We start from the raw sequence: 18204 nt of genomic DNA, 5'->3' as shown, positions 1-18204 counted from the left end.
ACCGCAATACCGAGGATCATACCCAGCACGCCAGCAGAAAAGTACTGTCAGGATATGACAGGACGTGCGCTTTAAGCCATTCCAGGCATGTCAGAGCCCGAACAATATTGTAGGCACCGACATTTGTCTTACAGTGTTGTGGGCGCCGCCATTTGCCCTCGGGCGTGGATCCTGACGGAAGCATACGACAACCGCTATGGTCCAGGATGAAACTCGCATTATCTACGGTAACGGACGTGCGCTCACTATGTCGTCTGCTCTCCGTAGGGTCGCGGTTTAGCACCCTGGTCCGTCGCGTCGCCCGCCGGGGCGGGAAAGTCTGAACATGGCATCATCAGCGGGCATGCACCCAACATGGAGCTAGCCTTGGCACCGTCTGCCGTGTCAAGGGGGCTCGCTCAGAGGAAAAGAAAGATCCGGCATCTTTGAAGGACCTCCCTGGCCTCTGGTTTTTCTTCTTTCTCCTATCTGTAATTCTTGCTTCCCCTTGATCTATAAAAGGGAAGGCAGGGTACCCCATTAAGGAGGAGATCGATTGAACACACTACACATCACATCACACAGAGCTGAGCAGCAACCAAGCTCTCAGCACCCATTCGACCTTTCCATTAGAGACTTGGGATCTTTTCCTCTCTTGCTCATTTGTAACCCCTACTATAAATTTTTTGGTGCTAATAACACGAGCAACAGCCACGAACTAGATGTAGGGACATTTTGTCCGAACCAGTATAAACCTTGTATCTTTTTAGCACATCATCCGGACCAGATACGCAATAATATAAATTTACTCGTTGGTGTTTACTCGAAACACCGACACAATAGGAGTGACATAAAATTATTGCCCCTTCCCCTAATGAATCTCGGTGTAGATCCAGTGTGTACACATAAAACATGTTCTTACAGATAAAATTTACTTTGCCAAAACAAATTACTTTGCCCATATCCATTGTGTTCGACTCCCTCGGTCTAAATTATAAGTTGTTTTAGACATAATATATATCTAAGTGTGTAATAAAAATTATATACTAAAAAAAAGTTAAATAACATATAATTTAGAATGGAGTGAGTATGTGAGATTTTTTATAACCTAGAAATTTTACAAAACTCGTACAGAAATTCTATATTAATCATTTTATTTTAGAAACACTGGAAATGGAAAAATTCCGTCGTCTGAGACACTGAGAGCCTAGTGAAAAAACGAAGTGAACAAAGCGTGTTATTAACCGGCTTGTTCGGCTCCGCAGTCCCACTCCCAACTGCCGCTGCCACCCTCTGTTGCTTCTCTTCTCCAAGCCTCCACGGCTCCGCCTCCGGCTGCAGAGTCCACGCCAACCACTCGCACCGACAGCCTCGCCCCACCAACCCACCGGCCCACTGCCCGCCGCCGCATGACGGTGGCCCGCGGTCCGCCCGGCCGCCCCTCTTCCGGGCTCCTGGGCTGCTGGCGCCGCCGCCCGGCGCTGGGCTTCGGCGCCAAGGTCGGCATCGCCATCGCCCTTGGCCTCTCCTTCGCCATCATCTGGACCTCAGTCTCCCCGACTTCCTCCTCCCAGCAGATCTCTACCGAGCACTCATCCTTCGCAGCCGAAGTCGCCGCACTGCCAACCGCCTCCCACAATCGCACCGCCGCCGCCGGCGGCGGGCACGCTCACCGGAAGCCCCGCCCCGTCCCGCACAGCCACAAGAAGCGCCACCCTGCTCCGTCTGGATCCCATTCCCATCCTCACCGCTCCAATGCCACCGCCTCGCCGGATGCCGCCGCTGCGAAGGCCGATCACTCCGAGCCGGCTCCGGTAACCGACCCGGAGCCGAAGGAGAAGGAACCGGAGCAGGAGCAGGAACAGGAGCCAGACATGGAGATGGAGCCGGAACAGGAAGCGGAGCTGCCCATGCCCGAGCAGGGCGGGGACAATTCGGGGAAGGCCCCTGCGGAGGAGGAGGAGGAGAAGCCGCCGCAGCTGGAATTGGAAGACGAGCCCAGTGAGGGTGACGGCGAGGATGATGATCCCGAGGCGGCGAAGAGGAAGGCTCCAAGTAAGGAGAGGAAACTCCCGCCTTTGTTCAGCCCGGGTGTGCGTTACCACTGGAAGCTTTGCGGCGCCAAGAGCGGCTACCACTATATCCCCTGTGTGGATTTCGATGGGGATGGGAGCCAGAGGCACCATGAGCGCAGCTGCCCAAGGTCTCCTGTGATGTGTTTGGTGTCACTGCCCAAGGAGTATAAACAGCCTGCTGCATGGCCCGAGAAGAAGGACAAGGTCAGGAGTTTACGGTAATTCATGTTTTAAGAAAATGAGTTGATCATAATCGGACATGAATAATTTTGATTTGATTTATTGCTGATTGTTTTTGTGGTGAATCGTTACCCTTGAAGGTTTGGTACGGGAATGTTGGGCATCCTAGGTTGTCAAATTATGTTAGGGCAGTCCCAATGCAGACTCCACTCATAGAGTCTAAACTTCAAAGACTCCATCACTAGACTCTATGCTCCCCAATGCAAAGTTCATAATAGTAGTTTCTATAGACAAAAACATTTATTAGGCAGCACAAACCAAGATGATTAGCTATGGCATACTACATGTGATCCACCCTGTGGCATACAGCAGCCATGCTACATCCATATATCATATAACGATCACAGCAGCAATTGCCTTTCAAAAAAAAAAAAAGGCCGGCAACTGAAGCTCCCAATTCAAGCACCGGCAAATGAACACAACACATATAGATATAGTACTGTATCGCTTCAATCATTCAAAAGACATGAAACCATACTACATATAGATACAGTACTGCATATTCGATCAACCAGCAACCATGAAGTTTAGATAATAGCTAGGATCGGTCCATTACTGCAAGAATATAAATATAGATAGTAACACTAAAATATATAGATAATCTTGAGTTGTTGCTTCAGACGTCTTCCATCCTTCAGAAAACAGTCCAGCATCCTCCATTTTTAAGCCACCGACCCTCCAGAAAGAAGCCCTCAATAGTTTCATGTCTTCATCATCAACCTAGAAAAATAAGATGAGTTAGTAAATAAAGAACTTTATTATAAGAAAATTAGATAGAGAGTACAATATCAGAACTATTGTAACATAGCCAAAGCAAAGTATCATAGAATATATATAAACTCATTTCTACCTAATTAGTTCGATGGCCAAATTTTTGCCAAATGTGATCAATCAAATCAGATTGTAGTTGCCTGTGAGCATCACGGTCACGAATCTCGGTAGTTCTCTGTAGTACCTCCTCCATCGCAGGATCGTGTGCTTGAGTGATTGTAGATGGCTGAGCAGTAGATGTGGTTCCTTCCTCGTTCAAGTCAAAAGCATCGTCCTCTATATCCTTCTCATCCTCGATTATCATATTGTGGAGGATTATACAAGCTTTCACGACATTCTCAAGATCCCCTTGTTCAAATAGACGTGCTGGCCGACGCAAAATGTGAAAGCGAGATTGTAAAATCCCAAATGCACATTCAACATCTTTTCTTGCCCCCTCTTGCTCTTGTGCAAACAGCTTGTGCTCAGCTGATTGTGGTGCGCGTATGGACTTGACAAAGACAGCCCAATCTGGGTATATTCCATCTGCAAGATAATAAGGTTTGGTATATTCCCTTCCATTCACAAAATACTGCACCTGTGGAGATTCTCCTCTTAACTGATCGACAAACAAATCAGATTGATTCAGCACATTGATGTCATTGTTGGATCCCGCCACTCCAAAGAAAGCATGCCATATCCATCGGTCATGTGAAGCAACGGCTTCAAGAATGATGGTTGGTACACCATGATCACCACGAGTATATTGCCCCTTCCATGCATAGGGACATTTTTCCCAATGCCAATGCATGCAGTCAATACTCCCTATCATGCCAGGAAAACCACGTCGCTCACCTCTCTCCAACAAACGTTGTACATCCTCTACTGTAGGGCGTCTCAAGTACTCTCCACCATATACTGCAATGACACCCTCAACAAACTTTTTCAAACACTCCACCATATACTGCAGTCAATGTTAGAGCTGTCACTTGTTGGGCTGCTTGTTCACGAGGCCTGTCCACATATCGCCTAGGACCAGAACGAGATCGTCCACCTTGTATGGCACCAACAACAGACTGCAATCCAGCTACAAGATGATCGCCTAGATCATCCAGAATATCTTGTTCTTGAAGATAGTCATCCATGGAGTACAGATCATCAGGGTCGAAGCTCCCATCTCCATCCATGGCAGCAAAGGGCAGTCGTGAACAGTGGGTAGCAGAGAAGGATGGCTGTAGGTAAGAAAGGGAAGCAGAAAAGAAAGGGAAGCAATGACTATAGGTGCCGTGGCTGTGCTATATATAGTCACAACTGCCGTGCACTACTGGATGGATGTTCACACTTGCATGCACTAGTGGATGGATGTTCACATTTGCATGCACTAGTGGATGGCTGTTCACATTTGCATGCACTACTGATTTGAAAGTTTCAGTTCACACTTGAAAGTTTCAGTTCACACTAAAAACTGATCATAGGAATTAAAATAGCACTGAACATAGGAATTAAAATAGCACTGAACATAGGAATTGAAGGGATTTCAGTTACCTTTCACTCCTTAGGAAACAAAGCAAGTCTCAGGCTCTCCAGTGCCAATTTTCTCTCAGCCTTAGCATCTTCACTAAGCTGATCAGTAGGTGCAAGCAGCAGCTGTGTGTAAGTTTCTAGCATTTTACCCTTAGTTTGTTCATGAGCGGCTTCACTGTTAAGTCTAGCTGCTTCAATCTTCTTATCACCCAAGCTTTGCTGAATTTCAGCCATCTTTTCTCTGTCTTCCTTGCTCTTCTTGGTTGCTTCAATGAACTTCTCAAACTGTCGACTAAATTCAGCCAAAGCATCAGATGAATTCTTTTTGCCATTTTGTTCTTTTTTTGCTTTCTTATGTCCCGGAGGCCGCTTTTCTCCATCTAATTCCAAATTCACCAAATGAGCTCCATTAGCCTTCGGACTCTTTTCCTGTTGCTTCTTTAACCTAGCAAGATACGCTGACCACTTCTGTTGACCACGTAGTACCTTCCACATATGCTGCAGATGGAAGGCCTTACCATCATTTTGGCCGGCCCACTGCTCTAATGCTTTATCAATCAATTGATCATCACTCATCCCACTTTGCCACACTCTACTGGCATTAATCCAAACTCCATGAAAATCCGTTAATGGCTTCTTAGAACGATCCCAACGTATTTTCAGTTGGTTTTTGTTCCTCTTACGGCCACTTTCTGCGGTCTTGTTGTATTCGTTGGTAACATCTTGCCAATAAGCATCTGACTTCTTGTCATTTCCATCTACTGGGTCCTTCGAACAACGCAACCAAGCAGAGGCCTACAGAAACAACAAAACAGATCATAATTAAAAAAAAGGCAACTGTTAGTCTTCTAGTGTGAATGGAGATAGCTTGGTTTCAACCTACCAATCTTATGTCATCAGGGACATTCCAATTCAGACGCTTCTCGGTTCTAGAATCATCATCGACGTTAATTGTTTCATCTTCTTGCACATCTAAATCATCACCTTGTTCATGAGTTTGCTCTGCTGGAGAGGGAGTTCTTGTACTACCTAGGTCAATTGGTGAAGACTGACTCATTCCAGCACCAACAAAGTGAAAATTTTTATTTCCATTTGGATGGTTAGCAAATGTGTTGGACTGCAGAAAATTTGAGAACCCTCCTAGTGGGTATAACCTGCAACAGTATGCCATGATCAGCTTAATTAACCCTCCTATGTACTCTCGAGGGAAATTTTTGCTTTACCATTCAGTATCCACCGCAGCACCCGCTCTTGCAACGCCGCCAGTGGCATGGCTCCGAGTTGCAGAACCACCTGCAACCGGAACAGAGGGAGATCGGGTTCCACGGACACCACTACCTCGCCGGGAATTGGACTTCGTTAGTTTGTTCATCCTGAATCGAGATTTGGGTATGGATTTGGGATTTCGCTGTTGGGAGGAGAGGGATGCTAGGTCATGGGCAACTGGGCGAGGGATGCCTACCGGTGTGGTGTGGAGTTTGGGGGCGCTCGATTTGTCTTCCCTTGAGCTCGCGGGATGGAGATTTGGCGCGGAAGATGGTGGGCGGCGATGGCGATTTGGCGCGCTGCGATGTTGGCGCGCACGAGAAAACTGGAGGAGCTCGCGGGCGGGAGAGGGCTGGCGCGCGGGAGAGGCCTTGGCGCGCGCGGGAGAGGCCTTGCGCGCGGGATGACTGCGTTGGCGGCGGCATGCGCGTACGGGATCTGAGGACTCGATCCTCCTCCACCCATCGCGAGGTCGAAGCGGAGTCCACCGCCTCGATGCGGACGACGACTCGAAGTCGAAATTAGACTTCGTTTCTTGTTTTTTTACTCTCTTTCTTCATTAAATTACTTGTCATGTCAGCAAAATGCTTACGTGGCACTGTAATTAATTGAGATAGACTCCATGGTGAAGTCTGCATTGGGACTGCCCTTAAGGGCCACAACTGGCTGAATCACAGCGACGAGTACTTGATGTTCCCACCAGACCAATGGGAGTTCAAAGGTAGCGCAAGGCATTATGTTGAATCAATTGATGAGGTAATAGTCAAATATTCACATTTGGATCAGACACGAGCTACTTGTATTCAGAAAGAGTTAAAGAGCATTTAAATAGTTTCTGCACATTGTATGTTGGATTGCATAATTAAGTTGGACCTATCTTTAGCGAAGGTATGAGATTAGAAACGAGAACATGAAAATAGTTGCACAACTGAACATAGTTAATGCTCTTCTTGGATTGCCCATGCCACTTGCCACGTTGTATGTGATTGATGGCTAGTTGTGACATGTTTTGATTGCCTTCACCATTGGAGTGTCTACCTCGGAAAATCATGCTCAATTCTCTCGTAAATTTTCTCTATTGATACGTGCTGATTCCTGGATGGTGATTGCTATAAGGCTGCACCATCTTGAGCAAATTCAACACTGCACTCAGTGCGCTACTGAAAATTGTTATGAACCCCAAGGTTTAGTTCTCCTATATAAAACATCAAAGGCACAATGAACTTTTTGATTGAATCTTATTTGTATTTTGAGCTACACATGTGTTTAGTTTCAGTAATCGTTCAGACATATTATACTACCATTACACAATCTGCACATTACTTTGTTTGTCATTCAGATGGCTCCTGACATTGACTGGGGTAAAAATATACGCATAATATTGGATGTTGGATGCAAAAGCGCTGGCTTTGGTATTGCTCTACTCGAGAAAGATGTGATAACGCTATCTTTAGGCCTTACAAATTACCAAACAGACCTTGCACAAGTTGCCCTTGAACGTGGCATCCCTGCAACAGTTGGCAGTTTGGGATCACGAAGATTACCCTTCCCTAGTGGTGCATTTGATGCTATTCACTGCGGTGAATGCAATATACCATGGCATTCTAATGGTAAATATGTGTTCCTTTATTCCTTTCTTTAGATCATAATTCAAGTATCTACTTGTATGTTGAACGATATTGTGTATTCTATGGTTTAGGTGGAAAACTTCTCCTAGAGATAAATAGAATTCTTCGTCCAGGCGGATACTTCATCATATCAAGCAAAAGTGCTGACTTGGAGAGTGAAGAAGGTATGATAGAATACAACAACAACAACAACAACAAAGCCTTTAAGTCCCAAACAAGTTGGGGTAGGCTAGAGTTGAAACCCAACAGAAACAATCAAGGTTCAGGCACGTGAATAGCTGAAGAAGGTATGATAGAATAACATAAGTATTTACGCCATTGTAAATTATAGTAAGTGTTAGTTCCTGTGCTGTTCTAAATTATAAACTGCATCTAAAAAACCCTTATAAACTGGTTCATGTTTCTTTCTGCCTATTCATGTTCCCCGTTTTCGTTTTTTTCCTTTTCAGGAATATCAGCTTCAATGACTGCGCTTTGTTGGAATGCAATAGCTTACAATAGTGATGATGTCAGCGAGGCTGGAGTGAAGATATTTCAGCGACCAGCCTCAAATGAGGTATATGATCTGAGAGCAAAAAAAGATCCTCCATTTTGCAAGGAAGAGCAGAACAAAGCTAGTGCATGGTGAGTTGGATCATGTATACTTGGGCTACATCACTATGCTGGGTCTAGGATTACTCCAATGTTTTCCCAGATAATTCACTTTTGGTTCATACACCAATAAGTTGATCTTGCCTTTTTAGGTATACTCATATCAAACATTGCCTGCACAAAGCACCAGTTGGTATCGAAGAAAGAGGCAGTGACTGGCCTGAGGAGTGGCCCAAGAGGCTCGAGAGTTTCCCCGAGTGGCTTGGGGACACACAAACAAGGGTGGCTTCTGATCATAACCATTGGAAGGCTGTTGTTGAGAAATCTTATCTGGATGGATTGGGCATTGACTGGTCAAATATCCGTAACGTAATGGATATGAGGGCTGTATTTGGAGGGTATAATAAATCTCCTTTTCTAATTCTGAATACTAAATAGGATTTCTCTAAAAACCTGCATTGTACATTTGTACTTCATAATACATTTTTTTTGAAATGTTAAAATAAATGTATTGAAAAAGCCGATGATTGTTTTCTTGCAGATTTGCAGCTGCACTGGCATCTAAAAAGGTTTGGGTCATGAATGTTATTCCTGTGCATGATGCAGACACCCTACCCATAATCTATGGGCGTGGCCTGATCGGTGTGTATCATGATTGGTGTGAACCATTTAGTACATATCCAAGGTCCTATGATCTTTTACATGCTGACCATTTATTCTCACGCCTGAAGATCAGGTATGGCATCGAAAAGACTAGCCTTTCTCTGACTTCATATAATTTGGTGCAGTTTCACACTCAAAATAGGGAATTCATTGTCTTGTTCTGGTATTATGATTTTTTTCTGAATCACTGTTTTTCTTGGATCACAACATCTACTTTACAATAAATTGTTTAGTACCCAACTAAGTCACATCTGGGGATGAGGTTTATTTCTGTTACCAGAAGAAAAAAAAGGCCATTGTACTATAATCAAGTGCAACTCTTGATATGCCTTTTCTTGTGTTGTAGATGTAAGCAACCTGTCTCAATTGTTGTTGAGATGGACCGGATTTTGAGGCCTGGAGGTTGGGCTATCATCCGGGATAAACTCGAGATCCTTGACCCATTGGAGACAATCTTGAAATCACTGCATTGGGAAATTGTCATGACCTTCAGAAAGGACAAGGAGGGCATCATGTCTGTGAAGAAAACAACATGGCGTCCATAAGCTGATCTCAGAATCACAAGGAGCATACCAATTTTTGCACTATACTGCTGTCCATTTCCCCGGGTTGTGTGATACCATCATTTTGTGAATCTGGGGTAGATGTACAATATTTGTTCATTCGTTACTCATCACAATATGCTCACCACATCTCTGTCGGGTAGTTTAAGCCCAGTTCAATGGTTGGTTGTGGTTGGCGTTACATTGATCAATTCTTTTGAAGCAGCATCCAAGACGACCAGCTCTAGTTTCAGAGAAAAAGACTCTTCGATTCCATAAACAGGGTTGTACGAGATACAAGATTGCTTCTTGTTGTTTGAAAATGTAACAATATATGTAAAGATTGCCACTGAATTAACTGCTTGGTGGCGTTGTAAGTTGCAACAATCTGTAAAGATTCAATACATGAACTTTCTCAGTGTAAATTGTGAGCAAACAGCAAAAGAGTTCCCAATGTGTATTTTGCTCTCATTTGAGCTGTTCTACACTTCTGATCTTAATTTTGTACCAGAAAAACCAAGTATTGTACCGCATGAACCTTCAGAAAATGCGCGTGGCATGACCATTTAGATGCATGATGAATTGGTGATATTCAGTGGTCAGAGTAAATCCTGATTCTACAGGAACCAGGGCGACTTATGGGGGAACATCGGTCCTAATGATTAGGTACGATTGACGGATGACAGGATTATCACTGTTGCTCAAATAATATTTGCACAATAGTTGCGCACACAATCGAACACCCAAGCTTGAATTGGCACGATGACCGTAATACTATCAATTTGGCGTTTTTGAGGAATTTTTTTTTTGGATGCTAGGCGTCTTTGAGGATATTTCAGTGTTTCTTTGAAGACGAGCATGGAAGCGGCCCAGCCCACCGAGGCCCAAAGCTAAGCTTCCAAATTCCAAAGGAAAAAGTCCACGTTACCTCCATCAACTTTCGTGAAAGTCAGTTTTTCCTCTCCAAACTTCAAAATAGGGCAAAACACATCCCTCAACTTTTAAAAGCGTTCATCTTACCTCCCTGGTCCTATTATAAGCAGTTTTGAAGGCGGTTTTGTCTTTTTCTTTTTTATTTATTCCGACTAAATTTTTGAAAAATCATAGTACATCACAGAAAAATCATAAAATGGAAAATTCAATTTTGTTGGACTCCACATGAGTATATCTATACAGTGAATATATAATATGGTATGCTTTAGTACAAAGTTTTTGTTGTGGCTTTAGATCTATGCTTTTCTGTAATTAAATAAAATAATTCATAGCCGCAGTTCTATGGTCCAATTATAGTGAAATTTTTATGATGTGCTAATTATTGTATGCTTAAACTGTAGTAAAAATTTCATACTCTTTGGATCATGTATAACTTAATTATATATTTTATTTAGGTTTATGATTGTTAAATATAAATAAATCTATAACTAAGTTATACATCATCGAATGAGTATGAAATTTTCATTATAGTTCAATCATATAGTAATTAATCCACCATAAAAATTTCATCATAATTGGACCATAGAAACTAAAGCTATAAATTATTTCAATTAATTATATAAAAACATAGATCTAAAACTACAACAAAAAAAACTTTGTACTAAGCATGTCGTGTTATATATTTACTGTGTAGATTTACTCATGTGGAGTTCAACAAACTTAGATTTTTAATTTTATGATTTTTTTATAATTTACTATGATTTTTTAAAAATTTAGTTGAAATAAATAAAAAAGAAAAAAAAAACAAAACCGTTTTTAAAACTGTTTATAATAGGGCCAGGAAGTAAGATGAAGGGGTTTTAAAAGTTGAGAGAGATATTTTTGTTCGATTTCGGAGTTTAGGAAGAAAAAACGTCGCGAAAGTTGAGAGGTAACTTGGATTTTTTCCGATTCCAAAACCCTAAATACCCAAAGGCCCGAACCTGTCCGACCTCGCACACACCACCGCCGCGATGCCTCCCTTCCCGGCGGCGACCACCGCCTCCACCACCTCCCACCTCGCTCTCTTCGTGCTCCTCTCCTCTTCCTCCCTCTTCTTCCTCTACAAATCCCTCAGCCTCCGCCGCAAACCCTCCCCAGCTACAGCCCACGCCCGCACTGCCACTCCTACCCTTCTCTACGCCTCTGCCACCGGCACCTCCAAAACCCTCGCTGAGCGTCTCTCCGCCCGACTGACCGCCGATGCCGGTTTCCCTGTCCGCGCCACCGACGCTGCCACCTTTGACCCCGACGACCTTCCCTCCGTACCGCTCCTCTTGCTCGTCATCCCCACTCACGACGGCGGCGCGCCGCCTCCTTCTGCGGCCTTCCTTTCGCGCTGGCTTGAAGAGTCCGCCGCTGACTTCCGCGCGGGGGCGCTCCTCCTCTCCGGTCTCCGCTTCGCCGTCTTCGGGGTTGGGTCCCGGGCCTATGGGGAGACCTTCAACGCCGCCGCGAGGAGCTTCTCGCGGTGGTTGCGCGCGCTCGGCGCTGTTGAAGTGGTCCCTCTCGGGGAGGGCGACATGGATGGCGGGGATCTCGAAGCGGTGTTCGAGGACTGGAGTTGGAGGGTGCTGAGGGTGGTGAAGGGCGAGGAGGTTGGTTATGGGGCTAATGAAAAAAGCAATGGCCTTGATGAGTTGGAGTTGGAAGGGGAGGATTGGGATGATGACGATGAGGAGGAGATGGTGGATGGGGAGGTTGACATGGAAGATATTGCTGGGAAAGCACCGGCAAGGAGGAAGAATGGGAATTTGGAGGGTGTTCCGGCGAATGGGAATTTGGAGGGTGTTCTGGCTAATGGAGCGCAGAACGGTGTAAAGGACATGGTCACACCAATCATTAGGACGAGCTTGGAGAAGCAAGTGAGCATTTCTTACATTTTATTATGTGTGGTCTGCATTGCACATTTTAGTTGGACTGCAGAAGCTGTTGGGTACTTGAAAGTTGAAATCTCCAGCCTATATTGGAAGGCTCCTGAAGTTATGCTCAATCGATATATAGTTGTGTGACTGGCATATCGCACAAATTTTATTCATTTGTGGTCTATATATGCAGTTATGTTCCTGGGACGGATCACAGAAATGGAGCAATTTTATTTTAGCTAGTTTATTAAGGGCAGACCCAGTGCCGGAGGCTCCCACATGAGTAGGGTCTGGGGAAGGAAAAAACCGAGGCAAGCCTTCCCCCCGCAAAATCTGCAGAGAGGCTGCTTCGAACCCGCGACCTGGTGACTCAGTGAGACAGCTCTCACCACTGCACCAGGCCTGCCCTTCAGCTAGTTTATTAAGGATTGATGAAAATTTGTTAATAATTACTATAACTGCAGAAGTAGTTCCCTTTAGGAGCTCCATCCAACTATCTTACTAGCACTAATGGAGTGAATGTTTTCTGTACAGTAGTTAGTTGTCCTTAGTATGATGGTATTGGAAAAGAAGGTAATTGACATTATTTAGATGCTTCTTATTAAACCTTTAGGATAATTCGTAGTGATGCAGACTTTTGTTGGTGAACACTCTGGTTGCTGTCGTGCAATTGTGTTTTCCTTACGTGATGTAGGAGGCATACTTAGTGAATGTTTAGTATTTTAATTATTACCTTCAGCTGATGTATGCTTCTACTCTGCTTCTTATTTTATTATTTATGTGTCTGTTCTACACTTTTACTATATTTTGTATAGTGTAATAATCTATCCTCTCTGTGTATGTGGCAGGGTTACAAAATTATTGGTTCTCATAGTGGAGTGAAGATTTGTAGATGGACTAAGTCGCAGCTGCGAGGCCGTGGAGGGTGTTATAAGCACTCATTTTATGGCATAGAAAGTCACAGGTGAAACCTTTTGTAGTTTGATTATGCAACAGTGTTTTGCAGCACTAGTAAATTGGATGGCTCCACTTTGCAATTACTCCTGTTATTGATCTCAGTTTGTAAATATTTGTTGCTTAGGTATTGTATTTTGTGAAAACATATGGCAGCCTTGACTGTTACTTTCTGTTTATAACTTCATATGATCATTTGGCAGATGCATGGAAGCAACCCCAAGTTTGGCTTGTGCAAATAAATGTGTATTTTGTTGGAGACATCACACAAATCCTGTTGGAAAGAGTTGGAAATGGAAGATGGATGACCCCCTTGACATTGTGAATGCTGCAATTGACCAGCATACTAAGATGGTTAAGCAAATGAAAGGCGTACCAGGTGCGTACATTCTCCTATATGTGTTAATACATGAGTCATGAGTGATCACTTGCAGTACACTGTGTATCATACTGCACTGCCCAAATAATAAGTCCAGGGCAGGTTGGACCATGATCATTCCAAGTACCTGAAATTTTCCTTCCATAAACAGGATTTTTTGTGTGTTATAACAGGAAGCAGCTTACGGTAGATTATAGGAATCATAACGCACAGCCTTTTATTATTGTTATTATTATTAAAGCTTGGCAACACTTATGTTTTACATCAACCAACCTAGGCATTGCTGTTTTTGACATGGATACTGTTCAGATCCAGAATGATCTCCATTATCATGTGACTGCACTATATAGTGTTTATTAGCTAAGAATGCTGCTTCGTGCATTTTCAGGGGTAAAGCCAGAAAAACTTGAAGAGGGTCTGTCACCTAGGCACTGTGCGTTATCTCTGGTTGGTGAACCAATAATGTACCCTGAGATAAATGCTCTTGTGGATGAGCTACACCGAAGACACATATCTACGTTTCTGGTTACAAATGCTCAATTTCCTGAAAAGATTAAGGCATTGAAACCAATCACTCAGGTCACATGCTCAACAGTCTGAATGACTGACAATATCTTCATGCACTAGATCTTTGTATCTCAAAATGCAACAACTTCTGAAGAATACTGACAATCATATCAATATGTTTGCAGTTGTATGTCAGTGTGGATGCAGCTACAAAGGAGAGCTTGAAGGCTATTGATAGGCCACTATTTTCAGACTTCTGGGAGCGTTTCCTGGTATAGTTCTAGAAGATTTCAAATGTTCATTGGGACTGAGATCTACCAATACTAATTGTATTTATGTTCATCATCTGCTTTGGCGCCTCACTAGGATTCACTCAAGTCCCTTCATGAAAAAGATCAAAGAACGGTTTACCGACTTACACTGGTTAAAGGCTGGAATGCAGAAGAGATAGATGCATATGCGAAACTGCTAGATCTTGGCCAGCCCGATTTCATTGAAATCAAGGGTGTAACATACTGTGGCTCGTAAGTGCCATTTTATTTTCTTGCGTGCAGATTATAGCTTGGCCTTTTTGTTTGCTGGCTTGCTCATGTTTATGATGATGCATACAGGTCAGTGACTTCAAAGTTGACAATGGAAAATGTACCTTGGCACTCTGATGTAAAGGAATTCTCCGAGGTTTTGGCATCAAATAGCAATGGTGTATACGAAGTAGCGTGTGAGCATGCTCATTCATGCTGTGTCCTACTTGCAAAGGTAGGTAAGTTCAAGATCAACGGCAAATGGCATACCTGGATAGATTATGATCGTTTCCATGAACTGGTGAGCTTCCTGAACAGATTGTGGCACAGCGAAGCAGATAATCCCCTCTGACTTACAGATATCCATTTGCCAATACAGGTGACATCCGGAAAGCCTTTCAAGAGCCGAGATTACATGGCCATGACGCCCTCATGGGCTGTCTATGGTGCAGAGGAAGGTGGATTCGATCCGGATCAATCTCGTTTCAAGAAGGAAAGGCGCCATGGAACTACTGCGCACAGAAATTTATCTTCTTGAGAAGAAATGGACCTGATAGTTCCGAACACTGACCTATTTTACTGCTTTCTAGAGGCTACAATTTTGGAAGCAAGGATTTTTGAAATGTTAGCTTCCAAACAATAAATTTTCTGTTTGTCGTGTGAATCAGTTTTCGAAAATTCATTTTTGATAGTTTTTATTGGAGGCGAATTTGCTACTGAGATTCTGGAGACCTGCGAAGAAAACGTTTAGGGCTTGTTCAGATTGTTAGGGAATCCTTCCCTGGAACGATTTCTTACCGAATTGCTTGGCTAATTTATATAGCCTTTGATCAGCTGGAACAATTCCTGAGTGTATTCATGCAGAACCGAACGAGCCCTTAAGCATAACAAATACAACCTCTGCCGTCTTAAAAAGAGTGTTAGTCTAACTAAAAATCGGATGAAGGTGTATAATAATGTATATCTCTAACGTCTTATGAATTATGATCACGCGGGGTTTTAGAGGCGGATTGATAAGCAGCCGGGAGGCCGTATCGTATCGTGGATTATTTACTGCTGGCTGGTTTGGTGTGAGAGAAAAACACTGTTTCCGGTTGAAAATTTACGATCGTTTACGAGCAAGCGAACAGGCTGAAGATAGACGACTTTACTGGGCATGTCAGAGCCCTTCAGCACGAAGAAAGAAAAAAACGACTGCGGGGGCATTCGGCTGGTGCAAAATTCCTCCGGAATTCACCGTAGCCGGTTGAAAACACTGTTTAGGCTCTCCCAAATTCCTCCAGATTTATTCAGATTTCTCCCAGCGACCAGGATCTTTGGATCTTCCCTCGTTTAGAAATTATTACTCTGATTGACATCGCTTTTCTTTCATCTTTCAAAATAAAAATAAGCTAAAATCTGAATGATTTTTTTGACTTCAGCTCGTCTCATTAAACTCAGTTTAAAGTTAGATCTCTACGGCTCAGTTTAAAATTAGGTCTCTACAGTATATCAACTCCCCCTCCAAAAAAAAAACTCCCCTCCAGTACGCCGCCATCGCATCCGTCGTCCTTCACCACGGTGGCACGGTCCCCGTGCTCTCTCTCTCTCTCTCTCTACGCCTTTGTCCGCCGCCGCCCTACGGCAGGTGCCGAGGCCTTGGTCAGTCTCTTCGCCGGCGCCGAGCACCCACCAGGTATTCCCGCCCCTTATCTTCCCTGCCTGCTGTGCGAAACTGGGCTCCCAAACTCTAACTTAAAAGCTATTTGGCTATTTGATCCTGCACTGTTCATCTCTGAAATTCGCTATTTATCATTGATTTTGACAAAGCACGGATCCAGAGTCGAGTTTATGGTAAACGGTCACTCTATTCGATCCCATAAAGTTGGCTTAGAATTGGCAACACAAAACCACATCTTCTGTTGATGCTGCTAGGTGACCTAGATCTGCTCACGAAATTATGAAGGCTCCCACAATAATCCACATGCTTAGCTGAACAAAAGGTGCATAGGATCACCACACATCTATTGTACCTATTCCTTAGGCTGCTGGATCGCAAATGTAATGCTCTAGGTGCCAGTATTTACGGTTCCCTTCCAGAAGTGTATCCTTCTCAAAGGTCTATGCATTTTGCCCAGCTTAAATCAATCTACAGTGCCGTGTGCAACTAGATCCATCAGCAGCAGATGAACTGGCCCAAAATTAAGTTGTGTAACGGCTTGTATGTTAGGAAAAGTAATTGTGTCAGCTATGTTTTGTTTGTCATCCTCATCCTTGTTATTTTTTCTTTATGACAGGAAAGCACATCATTCCCAAATGAAGCACATATTCAAGATTGCTGCAATACTGGTAGCAATCTCAGCTATCTGGATTGCTCTCCTTGAAACCTCAACTGTTCCTCGAAGTTATACTTGGCTGGTCAGTGTCACTGATTTTTGCTAGTAGATATCTTAAAAAAAAAACAGTGCAAGGCGGTTAGTAGTTTGTTTATGAATTTGGTTGTTCCTGTTTCAGCTTCCCATCTACTTGGTAGTGGCTCTTGGATGCTACGGCCTTTTTATGGTTGGATTTGGACTTATGTTCTTCCCAACTTGTCCTCAAGAAGCTGTACTACTGCAACAGGTTAGCTATTTTAGTCCTAGGTACTAAATTTCTTTTCTTAATCTATCCATGACGAAACTGAGGAACCTTGGAAACTTCTTGAGCTGTCTTTGCAGTACATTCCATGGATCTTCATACAGACCATGACAAAGAAATCCATGCCAAACAAATTTTTTTTTTTGGCTGTATGACCACACCTCGGTTTATTCTTACTTGTCTGAGATTGACGTATTATGCAGGATATTGTGGAGGCAAAGGAGTTCTTAGCAAAGAAGGGTGTTGATGTGGGCTCTGAGTGAGATCAGTTTTAAGTGGTTGACAGTCATGACCGTCTTGAAGGATCACCATTCTGTTCCTTGGAATAGGTTACTTTTTTTGATACTGTAGATAGGAAACATATCATTTCACTATTTTCAGCTATTACTAACACAGTTTTAGTGAGTTGGCATGTTACAGTTATGCTTTTGTCAATGATGGGGCTCACGTTGAGTTGCTGGTGTTTTTTAAGTTTTAAGAAGTGAACTGTTCTAGGAATATTTGGTTTCTATCTCGATTTCCCGTCAGTATGTGAATTTGGTGTCTTTCTTGTCAGTAATGGGAGTAATCGTCCCTTTAGCAATTCCGCTGTTCAGTACATCATCTTATGCTTTATGACGTTGCTTATACTCGCAAGCCCATTGAGGATTCAGTGTTTGAAATTTGTGCAGAACTTCTAAAGTTTCTTCTGTTCGATATGGCATGTCACAAATTACAATTAACAGATATTCTGATCTGTTTAATGCCATAATTGCTAACAACGAGCTCATTGAGATCAGAATGTCAGGTGGTAAATATACTTGCTTAAATAATCAAAGGTTTCCTACCCTTGAAAAGCTAGGTAGAATCCTGATGACTAAGAGCTGGTACGATTTATATCCTACAGTGATGTGCTATAAAATGCCAAGGGAAATTCTGACCACAATCCCCAGATTTTAATTACTACAACCAAGCAGCCCCTAAACATCTGTACTTCTTTTTCGAGCTTGCCTAAACATGCTGACTTTTCTGGATATCACACAGCCGAACTGGAAGGAATGCGCAACAACTAATGAGTCTACAAAACAGCAACTACCCCCCATAGAACAGAACAATGGCGCCATTGGATATCACACAACCAGAACTGGAAGGA

The 18204-nt window shown here is 43.4% G+C and overlaps 2 protein-coding genes across 4 annotated transcripts in view; both read left to right on the top strand.

Moving 5' to 3' along the window:
- Positions 1-17640, top strand: part of LOC136537923 (dolichol-phosphate mannose synthase subunit 3-like) — a 282016-nt gene extending 264376 nt beyond the window's left edge. Inside the window, exons 1-4 of one of the 3 annotated variants that reach the window (XM_066529900.1) lie at positions 15974-16131; positions 16733-16853; positions 16950-17057; positions 17276-17637. In XM_066529900.1, the coding sequence (XP_066385997.1) occupies positions 16752-16853; positions 16950-17057; positions 17276-17335 (270 nt within the window). In that variant the 5' untranslated portion in view covers positions 15974-16131; positions 16733-16751 and the 3' untranslated portion in view covers positions 17336-17637. Of the gene's footprint in view, positions 1-15973; positions 16132-16286; positions 16555-16732; positions 16854-16949; positions 17058-17275 lie in introns of those variants that run through there. The other 2 variants (XM_066529901.1, XM_066529902.1) reach the window with 2 other exon arrangements.
- Positions 1267-15172, top strand: LOC136536097 (uncharacterized). The gene is made up of 17 exons (XM_066528500.1): positions 1267-2258; positions 2375-2422; positions 6489-6590; positions 7114-7444; positions 7534-7626; positions 7912-8086; positions 8206-8451; positions 8595-8789; positions 9063-9253; positions 11167-12095; positions 12944-13059; positions 13253-13428; positions 13817-14007; positions 14121-14207; positions 14302-14459; positions 14547-14757; positions 14836-15172. The coding sequence occupies exons 1-17, from the start codon at positions 1389-1391 to the stop codon at positions 14992-14994; spliced, it is 4278 nt and encodes a 1425-aa protein (XP_066384597.1). The 5' UTR covers positions 1267-1388; the 3' UTR covers positions 14995-15172.
- Positions 17641-18204: the final 564 nt, after the last annotated feature.

The sequence above is a fragment of the Miscanthus floridulus genome, chromosome 2 (assembly GCF_019320115.1).
Source record: "Miscanthus floridulus cultivar M001 chromosome 2, ASM1932011v1, whole genome shotgun sequence".
NCBI classification, from domain to species: Eukaryota; Viridiplantae; Streptophyta; class Magnoliopsida; order Poales; family Poaceae; genus Miscanthus; species Miscanthus floridulus.
Note: the sequence above shows the minus strand (reverse complement) of the source record. Positions and strands in the feature narration are given on the sequence as shown.

Excerpts from the sequence above, each read along its gene's own strand:
- LOC136536097 (XM_066528500.1), top strand. The coding sequence starts at position 1,389 with ATGACGGTGGCCCGCGGTCCGCCCGGCCGCCCCTCTTCCGGGCTCCTG. Across the intron at positions 2,423-6,488 it reads GGTTGTCAAATTATGTTAGG|GGCCACAACTGGCTGAATCA; the intron begins GCAGTCCCAATG and ends ACTGCCCTTAAG. Across the intron at positions 14,758-14,835 it reads ATGATCGTTTCCATGAACTG|GTGACATCCGGAAAGCCTTT; the intron begins GTGAGCTTCCTG and ends TTGCCAATACAG.